At 46.6% G+C, this 17054-nt stretch overlaps 1 protein-coding gene across 1 annotated transcript in view; it reads right to left on the bottom strand.

Moving 5' to 3' along the window:
• The window catches only part of ELOA (elongin A), a 17103-nt gene extending 16983 nt beyond the window's left edge, over positions 1 to 120 (bottom strand). The window contains exon 1 of the mRNA XM_044913820.1: positions 5 to 120. Within this exon, the coding sequence (XP_044769755.1) occupies positions 5 to 120 (116 nt within the window). The remainder of the gene's footprint in view (positions 1 to 4) is intronic.
• Positions 121 to 17054: the final 16934 nt, after the last annotated feature.

Below are 17054 nucleotides of genomic sequence, written 5' to 3'. Positions count from 1 at the left end.
CTGCAGCTTCTCCACAACTTGGAGCGCCGACTCCGCCGCCATCGCTGTCACTGGCGCGGCCTCCTCGCCGGAACTGGGCTCGCGTCGCGTCCTCGGGCCGCAGCTCCGCCCTCCGTGCATCCCCGGCGGAGACGGAAGCGACTGGCCCCTTCCGGGCCTCGGCGGCGGGCGGGGCGGGGGGGGCGCGGGGCGCGAGGGGAGGGAGGGGGCGGCCGGCTGCAGGCCCCGCCCCCAGGGCCGGGGCTGGGGAGGGTGCCGGGGGGTGCCGCGTTCCCAGCGCCCGCTCGGCGGCCGCGCGCGAGGAGCTGGAACGCGTGGTCCGGGCGCGCCGGCTCCCCGCTAGCCGCCGCCGGGCAGCTCCGCTTCGGTCCTCGGCGCCCGGAGCCCGAGCCGAGCCGACCTCACCGCTGTCCAGTCAAGACGGAACGCGGCCGCCGCGCCAGACACACTGGCTTTATTCGTCCTACCCTCGCCACGCCCCCGGGCCGGGGGCTGGGAGCCACGCCCAGATTCCCACCTGTCAGCGGGTCTGGGGCCGACCGGCCCACCCAGAGTCGGCCGAGGGGAACCTCAGCGACCACCCGGGCTGAGCGCGCGGAGCGCCAGTGGCTGGGCTGTCTTTATTTCACCCTGAGCGCAACCCGATGAGACGAGTTCTATTATCCCCATTTTACAGATGAGAAAACAGGCTCGGGGAGCCCAAATTAACCTGCATGTGGTCACCCAACAGGAAAGAGATGAACTTGAAATTTGAATCTAAATGGTTTAGGTCCACTGTGAGGGCACATCTCTGAATAGGTCGAGGAATTGGGAGCCAGAGGGAGAAAGGGATTTGCCAAAAGTCAAACAGCTTAGCTACGTGAGATAATATCATACGTGAGCCTGTGTGACTCACTTTCCCCCAGAATAGTGTCTGGTACATAGGCACCAGATAAACACTTCTCGAGTGAATGGAGGAAAGGCTGTTTCATCTGAAGCAGTAGGACCTGAATCACACCAGCCCAAGACATCATCCAAGAAGCACTAAATAATACTATAATTACTAATAAAAGAACAAGGAAACAGTTGAAAACTAAAAATATCAGCATTGATTACATCTCAGTTGACTAGATCAGATTAGATCCTAATCCAATGTCCAGCAGCAACCTGGCAATGTAGTTAGCCTGACCTCTCACCCTCTCACCCAGTGTGGGAAAGCCCAGATCCCAGTTCTGGGCAAAGGAGGGGGGGAAATATAGTTTCTTCAAATGAGCTTTCATTCACTCACTATGCTGAGAAGCCCTCCCTACTGTGTTCCCACCACTCAGCTTGGTGTCCCTCCCTCTGCAACTGACCCCTCTCAGGGTGTAGATAGTCAACTGTTTCTTCTGTCTTGCCACTGGGCTGTTTATCAAGTGCAGTGACCAACCTGTCCAGCTTTAAATCTCTGCTGCACAGCACAATACAGATGATATAATCAACACTGGATAAAAAGTTCATACAAGATTAATGACCACCCACTTGGTGCCCTAAGACTCAACTGTGGGGTGTAACAGAAAAGGCATCAAACTGGGTGTGAGGAGACTTGGATTCTGGCCCTGGTCCTAAAGTCTCCCTCTTCTCCACAGCAAATGCTTTTACATTTTAAATTCCTTCCATTTTGAAAATGGACCATTGGTGTAATGGAAAATAGGCCGATTCTTGAAGCAGAATTGCTGACTAACCGACCTGGCATATACTCGGGGCACACGGAACATTTTGCGCATGTTACCTAGGGAGATCTCAACAACCAGACTGAAAGGAAACAATGCATGCTGCTAGGGATTACTGGAGAGGGTGCACCCCACTCCTCTGCCCCATCTGTGTCAGCCCGAGTCAGACTTACCTGCAAAGTAAAGAACTCTTACACTTGAGTATATGAATACTTCCCTGATTAGTAAATTATGTGTCATTCTGATTAAAGAGAAAGTTTTTAACCAGTCCTAAAAATGGTCTTCTGTATATGTTCACTAGGGATTACCACTGCAATCCTTGGTTTACACAAGGGTGTTTAACACCAAAATGAGTTCCCTAAAGTCAGAGGCTATTTTGTCCATCTTAGATCAGCAACACCTAACACACAGGTGACATTCCATGAAGGTTTGTTGAAAACTAAGGCCAGCCCAGATTATCATCTGAAAACTTGTGGGGGACTCCCTAACTCTCTTACCTACACTATAGGGCCCCCTGGGAGAGGAATTAAAAGACCCATCTTATTGTGCTCAGAAGGCAGTTTAAGGCTATACTATGGGAGAAAGATGGGAATCTTCTGGTGGGCACACTTTTGAGTTTTTACAACAAGTACGGTCTACTTTTAAACGAAAATAACATTTTTTTTAAGATTTTATTATTTTTGGGCGCCTGGGTGGCTCAGTTGGTTAAGCGACTGCCTTCGGCTCAGGTCATGATCCTGGAGTCCCTGGATCGAGTCCCGCATCGGGCTCCCTGCTCGGCAGGGAGTCTGCTTCTCCCTCTAACCCTCCTCCCTCTCATGCTCTCTGTATCTCATTCTCTCTGTCTCAAATAAATAAATAAAATCTTAAAAAAAAAAAAAAAGATTTTATTATTTTTAAGTAATCTCTACACTCAATGTGGGTCTCGAACTTACAACCCCAAGATCAAGAGTCATATGCTCTACCAACTGAGCCAGCCAGTCACCCCATGATGAAAATAACTTAAAGGTATTTTAATTTTGGAGAAGAGCAATCTCAGGCTGACCGGTACCAGAGTCATTTCAAACACTGAAAAACAAATAAAACAAATAAAAAACAACCGACCATCTTGTCCTCCGTAGCAGAGAGGAGGCCTCTGCCTTTCATGGAATGGTGAGGTGAGGGTCCGTGGGCTGAACCGTGTGTTGAGGAAGGACTACTGGTGGATGGAGGGCCTCCCGCTTGGACCTCTCCTCGTCTGGGCTCTGCCACTCCTCTATCTTACCAAGCAGGCAGCATCTGAGGTTGGTTGGACGGTGGGTGTAAAGGATGCAGGGCTGGGGCTCAGGCTGTCACTGAGCCCCAACCCCCAACTCTGCCAGTGCTAACGGTGGCTCTTGGTCAAGTTACTTACACCGGCCGAAATTGTTTCCTCCTACTTCATATATTTCCTGTGAAGCTTATTAATATGTTATGTTAAGCAACTGGTATACAGTAGGGGTTTTTTCCCCCCCTTTTTTAAGCAGCAATTATTGGGGAAAATTCATTGCTTTGGTAAAGAGAATATTGTGTTCTGCTGTAAAGGAGAATATAAAACCCTCCGTCTGGGCAGTTTTGTTCTGCACAGCTGTAGCCACTGTTTTCTTCCCCAACGGGCTCATTTTTTCTGAATTGACTACATTCATCTTTGTTTCACATCCTTCAAACATGCTCAGTTGGTTGTTTACTTAGGGATGGCATCTTTCTTGGTTTCGCAGGCTGGATCTGCCTTCCTCAAATACAGCAATGAAAGCGGAGATTGCCAGCTCCAGGGAATGGTCTGAGATTCGAAATCCACACCTCTCACAGACTGCCTTGAAGGTGGATTAAACTCTACTAACAACTTCAGAATATCAGGCCCAGAAACTCTCTGAGGCCCTTTGTCTAAAGAGGGCCAAGCAGCATTCTGTGATGGCCTCAGAGAGAAGTCCACTGAGAATCTGTATTTACCAGGAAAAGAAGCTACCATAAAAATTTTAAAGTAACATGTTTATACTTTGATATTTTTATACTATATGAATTTATATAAATTATATCTAGGTAGTAACCTAAATGCCTCCTCTTAGCTCTTTATTTTTGTTAGAGCATTTATCACAATTTGAAATTACCTTATTTAGTGGTTCATGTTTTTATAATCTCTTCCCATCGTGTAAGCTCCATGAGGCATTGCTGTGGCTAAAACAGTACTTAGAACATAGTAGGCACTCAGTAAATATTGATGGAGCTGCATGAAAGATCTGCCTCCCGGCACCACTGTCTTGTAAATTAAATGAGATTGTGTGTGAACATACCCGGCAGAGGGCTATCAACCAATAATGTTATCTTTAATTAATCCTCACTATACATTTCACAGATGAGGACATTGGTGCTTAGAAAATGTAAGTGAGGGGCGCCTGGGTGGCTCAGTCGTTAAGCGTCTGCCTTCGGTTCAGGTCATGATCCCAGGATCCTGGGATCGAGCCCCACATCAGGCTCCCTGCTCCGCGGGAAGCCTGCTTCTCTCTCTCCCACTCCCCCTGCTTGTGTTCCCTCTCTGGCTGTCTTTCTCTCTGTCAAATAAATAAAACCTTTAAAAAAAAAAAAAAAAAAGAAAATGTAAGTGAACCCGTGCCCTCAGCCCCCGAAATTTAGAATGTGGTTATGGTCTTTGCTGAGAATGCCCTTAGAAGAAGTTGTTAAAAAACACAACTCCAGGGCGCCTGGGTGGCTCAGATGGTTAAGCGTCTGCCTTCGGCTCAGGTCATGATCCCAGGGTCCTGGGATCGAGTCCCGCATCGGGCTCCCTGCTCCTTGGGAGCCTGCTTCTCTCTCTCTCTCTCTCTCTGTCTCTCATGAATAAATAAATAAAATCTTTAAAAAAAAAAAAAAAAAAATTTAAAAAAAAAAAAAAAAACACAACTCCAAAGGCAGTGAGCCTGGAACTGACAGGGCTGGACAGTAAAGAGAGAAAGGGGAGGAGGGCAGGCGAGGAAGAAAGAGATACACTGATTGGATTAAGTCTGGATTGATTAAATTATAAATAAATAAAACCCACTGGGTTAAGTGGAGATTAAGAAGGCAGCACCACCTCAGGGGCGGGGCGGGAAGAAGGGCTACTTGCCTTCTAGGTGGGTGGGCCCAGCTCGGTGTCACTCTTACACATGTCATCTCTCCACCCGCCAACAATCTCCTGAGGCTTTTTAAGGAGGGAGAACCCTCTGAAAGGTTGAGCAATGAGCTCAAACACAGTAAATGACAAACCCCAAAGGGCTCTGCTCAGCTCCAAAGCCCACACTGGCCTGCGCACGTGTCTGAATACCTAATGCTGGTCACCTCTCCTCCTGACTCACTGTGGCCAGCCCTGCTTCCTTATCTGTTAACTGAGGAGGGCTGATCAAAGTAATAACAATGATGATGATATTAATCCAAATTCTTGGCACTTGCAATATGCCAGGCATCATGCTAAACAATTTGCATGAACTATCAACTTTATCCTTATTCCTACAATATAGATCTCATGCAATCTCCATTTCACAGATGAGAAAACTAAGGATTTAGACCTGCGAAAGGTCATAGAACATGTAAGCAGCACTGCCAGGTGTCAAAGCCATGTTTGTCCGGCACCAAGGCTCAAGCTCTTTGACCTTGATGCCCATTGCCAGAGAAGCCACCTGGGAAGACACTATCCAACTGGCACACTTCATTCATTCAATCAATCATGCATTCAATCAATTTAGCTTTGGTGAGTATGGCTGCAGTGGAACGGGAAGGAGAAGATGAATTTGATGAGGAAGGCAGATTAGGATTAGAGACCATGGCAAGGAATTTGTATTTTATTGTAATCTTTCATGGATTCTAGGTAGGGGAGTGATAAAACCTATAATTTAAGTATTTTAACATTGTAGACAATGTACCAAGAGTTAAGGACTACAATTAATCTGATATTGTCCTTTAAAACAAACTCAGCAATCCCTTTTAAAAGTCACTCGATTGGGGCACCTGGGTGGCTCAGTTGGTTAAGCATCTGCCTTCGGCTCAGGTCATGATCCCAGGGTCCTGGGATTGAGCCCCACATCAGGCTCCATTCTTGGCGGGGAGCCTGCTTCTCCCTCTCCCTGTGTCTGCTGCTCCCCCTGCTTGTGCTCTCTCTCTCTCTGCCAAATAAATTAAATCTTTAAAGAAAAAAAGTCACTCCATCAGAGACCTTATCTAATCACCTGATATAAAATAGCGCATGTGCGCACACACACATATCTGTCACTATTTTTCTTCAAAAAACTTACATCCACCTGGTATGTTTCTATATAGTGTCTCTCTTTCTCTACCCTTAGAATGTAAGCTCCACAAAGCAGGGACTTTTTGTTCACTGCTTTATTCATGACCACCTAGAATCGTGCCTGGCACATAGTAGCTGGTTAATAACTATTGAGTGAATAAGTAAGAAAGGTATGTTATACCTCCCCAAAAATATAGTATACATTTGATGTCTATGTTTGTTCATCTCCTCAGTGCAGTACGAATGTTGGTTTCTATTCTCACCACTATACTGAAAATACCTTTTCTAAGGTCACCAGTAAAATCCCAATTGCAAGCTGTTTTCATAGTGGCAGACGTCTCTGCTGTATCTGACATCAGTGATTTCTCCTCTCTGGGAAACTCCAGGCTACGGGCTTCCACGACACTTCACTCTCCTGAATCTGTTCCTTCTCTGTCTCCTTAATGGTCTCCTTTTCCACCACTTCTCTCCCTTAAATGATGTGGTTCCTCTTGGTTTAGTCCTGGGTCTGCTACTTTTTTGGTACTACACTCTGGGTGTTCTCAGCCACTCTCATGGTTTCTACCACCCCCTATAGGCTGGTGACTCTCAAATCTATAGGATGACTCAAACTTTAGAGTGCCTGGATGGAGTTCAGAATTTGTTTGGATGGGCATTTCCCCCTGGATGTCCCCCCTCCCCCGCCCCGTGGCCCTATGACTCAGCAGGCTCAAGATGGAACTTGCCATCTTCTTAAACCTCCTCTCCTCCCCCTCTTCCTCCTAGGAGCTCTTGAGGCAGAGATGACTAAGAACACTGTTGCCCCCTGGACACTCCAACGCTCTTCCATCGGCGAGGGCAAAGACCTATTCTCAGGCTGGGAGGATTTGCAGCAAAGCACAGCCACCCAAATGGCTGCCTCCCTAGCTCCTCTATCAGAGGGCTTACAGTCTCAGCTTCAAGGACCGTCTGTACCCCACAGCTCTGCTCCAAAACCTCACCCTGCTGTTTGTTGGGTATCTCAAATGCAAGATGTGCAAAATTTACCTCATCCACCTCCCCTCCTAAATTATTGTTTCCCACATCTAGCTGGCACCACCATCTACCCTCTGCCTTCCAGGCTAGGCATTTGAAGGCCATTCTTGATTCGCCTTTTCTCTTCTACCACATCTCATTAAACATGGTGATTTTCACTCCCAAATATTTCTCAATTCCATCTTCTTGAAATCCCTGCCATGAACTTTCTTGGGTTCTTAAATGATGTCCTCTCTCTCAAACTTTCCAGCGGCAAACTTCTCTAACAATTGTTTAGACCTCTTTCTGGGGGACTATTTTTAGCCAGAGCATGGCAGGCAGCAGGATCTAGCAAGAGTTTTGTTTTCAGAGCTACTTTTTATGTCAAATGATACATTTTTTTCCATTTTGACATAAAGTTTCCTTTTAAAATAAATTTATCTAAGTAAAAAAGGGAGCCTCTTTATATAAAAATCAAAAGGATACTTAGTAGCTAGGAATTCCTGGAAGGTTAAAATCATGAAGTTGGTTCAAGAATGACAGAAGTTTGAGAAACACTAAGATTCAAGACCCTTAGGGTAACATATTAACTTGAACCATATGAAATTGATGATATCTGACTATTTTTGTTTTGACCCACAGAAATGACAATTTCATATGGTGCTAGAAAGTATCCTACATTTTCTGGCTCCTGCGTATGTTCTAGCAAAACCAACTGCTTACCTTTGTTCTGCACACACCACATTATTTCTTTCCTCTGTGCCTTTGCCTGAGCCAGTCCCTCCACCTGTATACCCACACACTCTTAAGACTTAGGTCACCACCTTCAGGAAACTTCCTTATCATCCGTCCCCCAAGGCCAGTGTGGTACTCCTCTCGTCGGTGCTTCCCTAACACAGTCAGCTTCTCTGTCTGCATGTTTGCGTCAGTCTCTCCTCCTAGCCTGTGAACTTCTTTAGGGCAAGGACTTTTTTTTAAATGAGTCCAATAGCCTCTGCCTGGTACACAATAGACCCTTAGTTAGCCGTAGCTAACTAAGTGAGGGAGTGAATGAATATGGACCGGGAAGAGAGTTCTAACTGCGCTGGAGGGCCAGCGGAGACCTCAGAGAGGGATCTTTTGATCTAGCTCTTGAAGGATGAGAAGGAAGGAAATTTGCGGGGGGAGAAGTGAGTGGAAGAACACTCCCCGAGAGACAACAGCAGGTATAAAGGCACTGGAGTTCTCACAGAATCTGCAGTATTGGAGGAAATGGAAGCATGGCTCGAGTGGAGGGTAAATGAAGGAGAGCCAAGGGAAAAAGCAGTGCTCACAGTGTATTTCCCCCTTGCCCCAGTCTTGGTCCAGACACCCTGAAATTGATAAACACATCCACAAATACTTCCAGTGGGTACTGATGAAAAGGTTGTGAGACAGAAAGCCTTGAAAACAGAAAGCAGGTCATCTGAGCACAGGCGCAAAACCAGCCATACAGAACCACCATGTTCAAACCAGCATGACCTCCAGCCGTACAGAACCACCGTGTTCAAACCAGCGTGACCGCCCTGCAGCCCTCAAGGAACTTACTCTCTAGAGAAGTTGCTGCGTAACCAAGAATCAGAGAAACTGCCACCACAGACAGACCAGGCTTGATCAGCAAATCCGCTGGAAGACCACGCAGGGGAGCAGAGTTGCCTAAGACAGGCTGATTGATTCAGAGTCACCTATGGTGCCAGATTCCTCCCTACCAGATAAGAGGCCCCTCTGACCTGGTATGAGGGAATGCTAGTTATGGTAACAAAAACAGCAAAAATCAAATGGGAGACTTAGTATTATTAACATAAGTGAGTGCTTTATATGTTTTCTCATTTTTTTGTTGTTTTGTTTTGCTTTGTTTTCTCATTCAAAGGATAGCCTCATGAGTCAGGTTATAATTGTCCCAATTTTACAGAAAAAGAAACTGAGGCTTGGTCAGTTAACAGAAACCACTGGCAATGGAACCCAGGTCTCTGGCTGTGAAAACAATGTCCTTTCTACTTCACATGGAAGAGGCTTCACTCTGTGACTGAGCAATGAAGGAGGGAGGGCCCTCTATGTCATGGGGAAAGGGGCACATTCAATTCCAGGTATTAATGTGATGCACCAACTCCCAAGGGAGCGCTCACCTCTCAGGCTTATTATCCTCAGGCTCATGTTAGGATAATTTCTATGCTGATGATTATCGAGATCCAATCTTGCCCTCTCTCAAGCGCCAATACTCCTTTTGAAAGATACTTCCCTAATCACCTAAAAGAATTACAGTTCCCTTAGGGCCAGCCAGTTCCTCTTTTTACTTTCTGGCCTTAATGGGGCAAGACATAGATAAGTCTCTCTCAGTCTGTTTTCTCATCAAAGCACGGAGTTGTGCTTGTTGAATAAGTTGATAGCTAAATCAATAATACTTGTGCCAAGAACTGCAAAATAAATAAAGAAATATCATGCTCTTGAAATAGCACTTGAGGGTGCCTGGGTGGCTCAGTCAGCTAAGCAGCTGCCTTTGGCTCAGGTCATGATCCCAGCGTCCTGGGATGGAGTCCTGCATCGGGCTCCTTGCTCAGCAGGGAGCCTGCTTCTCCCTCTGCCTGCCACTCCCCCTGCTTGTGCTCTCTCACTCTCTCTCTGACAAATAAATAAATAAAATATTAAAAAAAGAAAAAAGAAATAGCACTTGATTCATTCAACTCTTTAGTGAGCCCCTACTCTGCGGCAGGCACTGTGTTTGGTGGTGGGCCTCCTAAGATGGGTAGACAGCCCCAAACCTAAACAGGGAGGCCAGTCTAGTGGGTGTGATGTTATTCAAAAGAAAAATTCCAGGGGCGCCTGGGTGGCTCAGTCGTTAAGCGCCTGCCTTTGGCTCAGGTCATGATCCCAGGGTCCTGGGATCGAGCCCCGCAATGGGCTCCCCGCTCAGCAGGAAGCCTGCTTCTCCCCCTCCCATTCTCCCTGCTTGTGTTCCCTCTCTCGCTGTGTCTCTCTCTGTCAAATAAATAAAATCTTAAAAAAAAAAAAAAAAAATTCCATTAGGGAAGCCCTAAATCTATCAGCAGCTAGAGGATGATCCAAAGACTTGAAACAAAAATTCTATTGAGGAAGAGGAAACATCTACAGATACATAAAAAGATGATCGTTCTTAGTAGTAATCCAGGATATGCAAATTAAAGCCACAATGAGATATCATTTCAAACCCAGCTGAGTTAGTACCTGATGGGAACGCTAGGCTGGCAGACCTGAGGCGACGGGACGGTAAACATGAGCAGGCACTGAAGGAGCCCGGTAGAGCAGGCACTCAGTAAATATTTTGCTGACCCAAACATAGGAAAGCTAGAGTGGAGATAGCAAATGGGAAGCTCGAGGGCTACATACAACTGGCCGCCATGTTTTGTTTGTCCTCACAGTGTTTAGAACATTGAACTTTGCCAAGAGGAAAAATCAGGAGATTTTGCAACTTCTCTTCAAAAATGGTAAAATCTGGTAGCTCTTGGGCTGGTCTCCACTGGACATGTGCAGAGCCAAGTAGCTGCAGAAGCCTGCCTCTCACCGCATCCCACCAGCCCCCCAGCTTCTGGCACTGGGGCCGCTGGGCCCACTTCAATTACTTCCAGCTCTGAAAGCACTGAAGTATGCTCCCCCTCGATTGGAGATTTAATGGGATCCACTCTCAGGGACACAATCCAGAGACTGGGGTTACCAACTCTGCAACAGGGCCAGGAACTGCAGCCAGAGGCAATTTCTTCAGCAAGATATTTACATACTGTTAGCCCAAATTCTTACAACCCTGCAGGAAACAGAGGCTCAGAGAAGTGAAATTTGCTCAATGAATGGCAAAGCTGGAATGCAAACTCAGGAATCTGACGCTAATACTGATTCTGCAAATTCATAGGCTTTAAGCACCGTTAAGAGTTGTGCATTAATTACATCATTTAATTCTCACTTCAACCCTGTGAGATAGGGACAATCATGATCTTCATTTGACTTGCGAGAAAATGAAGCCACAGAAGGGCAGTGACTTGTCAAAGGTCACCTAGATAGTAAGAAGAACTGGGACCGAGCCACACGGCCTCAATGTAGAGCCCGAATCTCAGGGCGACATGAGCAGGCCTCAGGAGTTTCCGGGGATCAAGTCCCTGCCTCCCGAATCTCACCAGTTCACTCTTCGTGATCACCACTGTTCACACGTCAGTGCCTCCCTTTCAAGATACAGACATTTTGTGTTTGCCTTTAATACCGAAAGGGGACACCACATACCATCCTGCTAGGGCTGTCTGCCGTAACAACATACTACGGAGCACTTTCCATATCAACATCGGTCCATTTCCATGGACACACTGTAATTTATTTAACTTAGCTCCTGATAAGCACTTAGGTTGTCTCCAGTGTCTTCTTGTTTTACTAAAAATTGATGTATTAAAACACCCTGTTCATCTAAATTTGTGTGCACTTGAACATTTACTTTTGTAGGATAATTCTAAGTAGAATTATGGGGTAAAGGTCATGCATATATAAGATTTGGGCAGATTTTGTCAAGTTGCCCTCCAGAAAGGCACTACCAGTGTAAGTTCATTCCCACCAACAACGCGGGAGAGCCTGCTTTCCACGCTCTTGTCTCCACTGGGTATAGCTCTCCATTGCTTTCTCTGCACCGCACTCAAGCTACCTCTCTACAGCTGCCTTGTCCTTTTTATAATCAGTTCAGTGTTACCAGTATGATTACAACTGTAAAAGGAACAAAACAGAATCATCTATGTGTAGTGAAGCAGGGGAGGGGCACAGGAAACACACCAGCACAACTGTGGCGACTGGATTTATATGGGCCTGAACTGATTAAACTTTTTTTTCAGTGTTTCCCAAATGTTCTTACATGAGTGTTGCTTAGATGACAATAGGGGAAAACTTCTCCCTGCTGCCCCCCTATTCTTATACCCCTTTTATTTATTACTTTTTTTTTTTTAAAGAAAACAGGCCCAGAGTGTGTCTTTGGGATGGCATGGAGGAGAGGAGCTAGGGACTGTTACCTGTGAGCCGGATTTTGTGGAAAAAATGTCATCCCCTCTCCCCGAGTGGATAGAATGGGTAGTGATGGTGGTGAAGAAGAAAAGGAAGTAGCTGGAGCTATCCTCAGGGCCTGACGCAAGGGGGAGGAGATTAGGGAAAGCCAAAGTTTAACAGTCACTCAATGAATGTTAAGTCACACTTAACATTATTCACCTAAATGGCCCAAGCCTGAGGTCAGGGGGGCCTCCCTAGATTCTTACCCAACCACCCCCAGTCACCAGATCCTGTTGATACTATCTTCCTAGACTCTCTCTAAATCCACTTGCTTCTCCATCTCCTTGAGTTGAGGCTCTCATCCTCTCTCACCTGGATCACCAAAATAAACTCTCAACAACCACCACCTTAGCACACAGCCCCATTCTTTTCCCGTAGTGTTGTCAATTCAGAGCATTTCTAACATGCAAATCTGATTTGGAGTAAAACCCTTCCATGGCCTCCTGTGGCCTGCAGCCCTGATTATCAGCCCTGGCTGCACATTAGAATCACCTAGGGAGTTTTTAAGATGATCCCAAGGAACCAAGTCCCCATATGCTGAGATTCAGACTAAACTGGTTTGGGGTGCACCCAGATTTTTAGTTTTGAAAACCTCTCCCAGGTGATTCTAATGTGCAGCCAGGGTTGAGAACCACCAGTCTCTGGGATATAGAGCACAGCTTCCTCTGCATGGTTTTCAGGAACTCCATGTCACTCAATCTTTCAGCAAATATTTATTTTTTTAAAAAGATTTTATTTATTAAAAAATAAATAAGTAAAAGTAAAGATTTTATTTATTTATTTGTCAGAGAGGAAAGGAGAGCACAAGCATGGGGAGCTGCGGGCAGAGGGAGAAGCAGACTTCCGGCTGAGCAAGGAGCCCGATACAGGACTCGATCCCAGGACCCTGAGATCATGACCTGAACCGAAGGCAGCCGCTTAGCCAACTGAGACACCCAGGCATCCCTCAGCAGATATTTATTAAGCACCTGCTATATACCAGACACCTTGCTGACACAGAGACTAAGCAAAGAGTAACATTTAGGCCTATGGTCTATCAGGGTCAATCCAGCTCTTAGTATTTTAAGCCTTATTTCTGCCTCCTCTTACCCCCCACTCTGTTCTATGATCATGACCCGAAACTTCCGTTCTGCAGCCTATGAACATGCCACTCTCTCAACCCAAATTCCAGCCCTCAGCCTCCTGGCCTAGTTAAGACTCAGCTTGAGAACCACTTTCTCTGAAAAGGTTTGACCTAACCCCAGCCCTGGATCTGCCCTGATGATCATCACACCTGCCACTGTAACTACTGTTGTCACTGTCCATTTCGTTGTCTGGTGCCCTCACTAGACTCTTAACTCCTTGGGGACAGGGACAGTGACTAAACCATCTCCCGATCCCCAGTGGAGGTGCCAATTGTTGGGTCTGTATAAGAGGTACTCACATGGGGCAATAAATGGTATGAGCAGCCTGGAAACTAGTTAGAGAACTGCAGCCTCAGGAGCTTCACAAAGCCAAGCTCTGATCTGAATGGGAGATTCAAAAACAGGCAGCCCTGTAACCACCACGGAGGCAGAGAGATAAACACAGTATCACAACTGAGTAAAACAGGGGCGCCTGGGTGGCTCAGTGGTTAAGCATCTGCCTTTGGCTCAGGTCATGATCCTAGGGTCCTGGGATCGAGCCCCACGTTGGGCTCCCTGCTCAGCGGGGACTCTGCTTCTCGCTCTCCCTCTGCCCCTCCCCTTGCTCATGCTCTCTCTCTCAAATAAACAAATTCTTAAAAAAAAAAAAACAACAACTGCGTAAAACAGTGGTAGCAACCTGTTGCCTTCCTTCTCTTTGTGTGGTGGAAGTCTGTATTCTAACTCGAACACTTGCCGTGTGACTTTAGGTTAGGTCTCCCCCTACTATATGCAGGGCTGGTGGCAAGAGTGCAAATGGAGACCAATACACTGTATGTCCAAAGAGCTAAAAATTATAAACTAACAAACCATTACATATAGTTTCTATTCTCCTACTTTAATAAATACACCTTCATAATGACCTGGAAGGCTAGGTTTGAATTTGGACTTCTCGGAGTTGTTGGGATTATGGTGCACAAGGAAAATTAGTCCCTGACCTAGCCACTTCTCTTCCCACCCGTGGTAGGCAGAATAATACCCCCTTTGCCCGAGATATCCACAGCCAAATCCCTGATTTGGCTGATCCAGGGCTGGGGTTAGGGACTATGAATATGTTATTTCACACAGCAAAGGGGAATTAAGATTGCTAATCACCTGACCTTGAGATAGGGAGATGATCCTGGATTATCCGGGTGGGCCCTGTGCAATCACAAGGATCCTAACAAGTGAGAGAGGGAGGCAGAAGAATCAGAGTCAGGGAAGATGTGATGCACAGGCAGGCTGGAGTGATGAGATTACTGACTTTGAGGAAAGGGGCCACAAGCCAAGGAACATCGGTGGCCTCTAGACACTGGAAAAAGCAAGTAAATGGATTCTCCTGTAAAGCCTCCAGGAAGGAGTAGAGAACTGGCAGCACCTGGATGATAACCCACCGAGCCCCAGTTCCGACTTCTGAGCCCCAGAAATGTAAGAGGATAAGTCTAGGAGACTAGTAAACTGCCCTAGGCTCTGCCCTGCACGAGGGCCTCAGGCTCACCTGTGGGGCCATTTCAGCCACAAATCCAAAGTCACACTCCCCCAAATAACTGCCCCTTTGCCACCCCTTGGGCCTGGGGGTACACATACTAGTGTTCTTGGGAGAAGGGATGCACGGAAGAAGCTCTGGAAGAGGGCTGAGGCTATTTGAGCAAGGAAAAGTGGGGTTTTGGCACTTACAGTATGGTCTGGAAGAGGTACGGGCTCTGGGTTGGTACAATTTCTGGGCCACTTGGCTTTCTCAGCCTGTAGGGAAGAGCACAGCTCCTAGAGGAGGTCCAGGGAAGGACCCTGTAATGCACACAGCCCAGGATCCCACACGCAGCACTGTCAGGGGTCAAAAGGCTTTACCTCCCCAAGCCTCATCTGTACAGCCAACCATCCACATCATTATTGAGTACCTCCTCTGTGCCAAGTGTAATGCTTAGTGACAGCTGAATGGTAGGTAAAGCAACTAGCTGATACAGAGTAATCCCTTGATAACATTAATTTGCTTCCCTTCCTGCTTAATCTCAACTAAAATCAATGGGCTTGCAAATTAGAAATAAAAATCCCTTGCTCAAACGTTTCGGAGGACTCCATCGGCTCCTGGGAGGAAACTAAAATCCTTTGCAAGGCCCTGCAAACCCAATCTGCTCTCCCCACCCCACCTCCTCCTGTACTCCACCGCACAGACCTTGCGTCCCCAACGGCACCAAGGGCCTTTCCTGCTCCCGGCCTTCCCTTGCTGTTCCTTCTGTCTGCAAGGTTGTGCCCTCCACACATACCCACTCCGCTTCCACCAAGCTAACTCTTTCAGGGCTTAGTTTAAACACCATTCTCTTGAGGAAGCCCTTCTGTTTCCCCAACCCCACTGACCAGAGCAGGTTTACCTGCTATCTTCTCTTCCAGCTCCAGGGAGTGCCCTCTCTGGCCCTTACCATGATGGCTATCAGATGACCAACTGGGTTACTTTTTTTTGGTTAAATATAAGATGAATCTATTTTTGTAACTTTTCATTTTTTTCAAGACAGAGTCCCAAATGTATTACTTTTTTTATTGTGGCAAAATAGACACAACATAACATTTACCATTTTAACCATTTTTAAGTGTCCAGTTCAATGGCATTAAGTACACTCCCTGTCCAGGGACCAGCCCCTCTAGCCATTTCCAGAACTTTTCCACCATCCCCAACTGAAACTCAACTCCCATTAAACAATAACTCCCCATTCTCCCCTCCCCTCAGTTCCTGGGAACCACCGTTCCACTTTGTCTCCATGAATCTGACTACTCTAGGGACCTCGTATACATAAACTCATACAATACTTGTCCTTTTGTCACTGGCTTGTTTCACTTGGCGTAATGCCTTCAACGTTCCTTCAGCTTGTCACATGTGTCAGAACTTTGCTCTATTACGTTATTTTATTTTACTTTATTTATTTTTCACTCCTTCTTAAGGCTGAAGACTGTTCTGTCGTTAACGGATGTACTGCATTTGCTTGTGTGCTCATCCATCGATGGGACACTTGGGTTGCTTCCACCTGTTGACGCCTGCGGATAGTGCTGCCATGAACACGGGCGTACAGACATCTGTTCTCTTGATTCCAACTCTTTTGTGTCTATGCCTGGAAGTGGAATTGCTGTATTGAATGGTAATTCTATGATTAATATAAATTGCTTTTTATCCATTCTTCTACACTCTCACGGCTCCCTTCCTCCATCACAGCCTTTAGCCCCATGAGGGGAAGAACCATGTCTGTCTTTTGGGACGAGCATGAGCCGGTGCTTCAGTCAAATGTTTGTTAAGTGAATGAACAAAAGGCAACTTAGCTGATTTGGGGGAAGGGGAACCCCGAAGCAGATGGAAACAGAAGAAAAGGGGCAGCGGTCCCTGACAGGTTTTCTGTCCCAGAGGGTGCCCACAAGGGGGTCTTGTTTGCCCCAGTTTTTTTTTTTTTAAGTTTTCATGCCTTTTTGTGGGGCTCACCCTCCCTCTGGTCTTATCCTTAAAGCTATTAGGAGGAATCATATAAAAGGGAGTCCAAGTATCTTTGTCTCTCTTTTCTTCTGGAGGCAACAGGGCACAATGTGAAAGTTTTTTGGTTTTTTTTTTTAAGATTTTATTTATTTATTTGAGAGACAGAGAGCACAAAGCAGGGGGAGAGGGAGAAGCAGGCCCCCGACTGAGCAGGGAGCCCGATGCGGGGCTCGATCCCAGGACCCTGGGATCATGACCCGAGCCGAAGGTAGACACTTAACCGACTAAGCCACCCAGGCGCCCCATGAAAGTTGTTTTGAGTCAGAGGAATGAGGTTAGAATTCAAGCTCCCCCACTTCCTGGTAGTGACTCTGAGCCTGTCTTTCGTCATCTGTAAAATGGTATTATACAATTCATAGTGCAACTGTGAAGATTAT

This window comes from Neomonachus schauinslandi, chromosome 4 (genome assembly GCF_002201575.2).
Source record: "Neomonachus schauinslandi chromosome 4, ASM220157v2, whole genome shotgun sequence".
Lineage (NCBI taxonomy): Eukaryota > Metazoa > Chordata > Mammalia > Carnivora > Phocidae > Neomonachus > Neomonachus schauinslandi.
The sequence above is the reverse complement of the archived record's forward strand: the minus strand, read 5'-3'. Positions and strand labels throughout refer to the sequence as shown.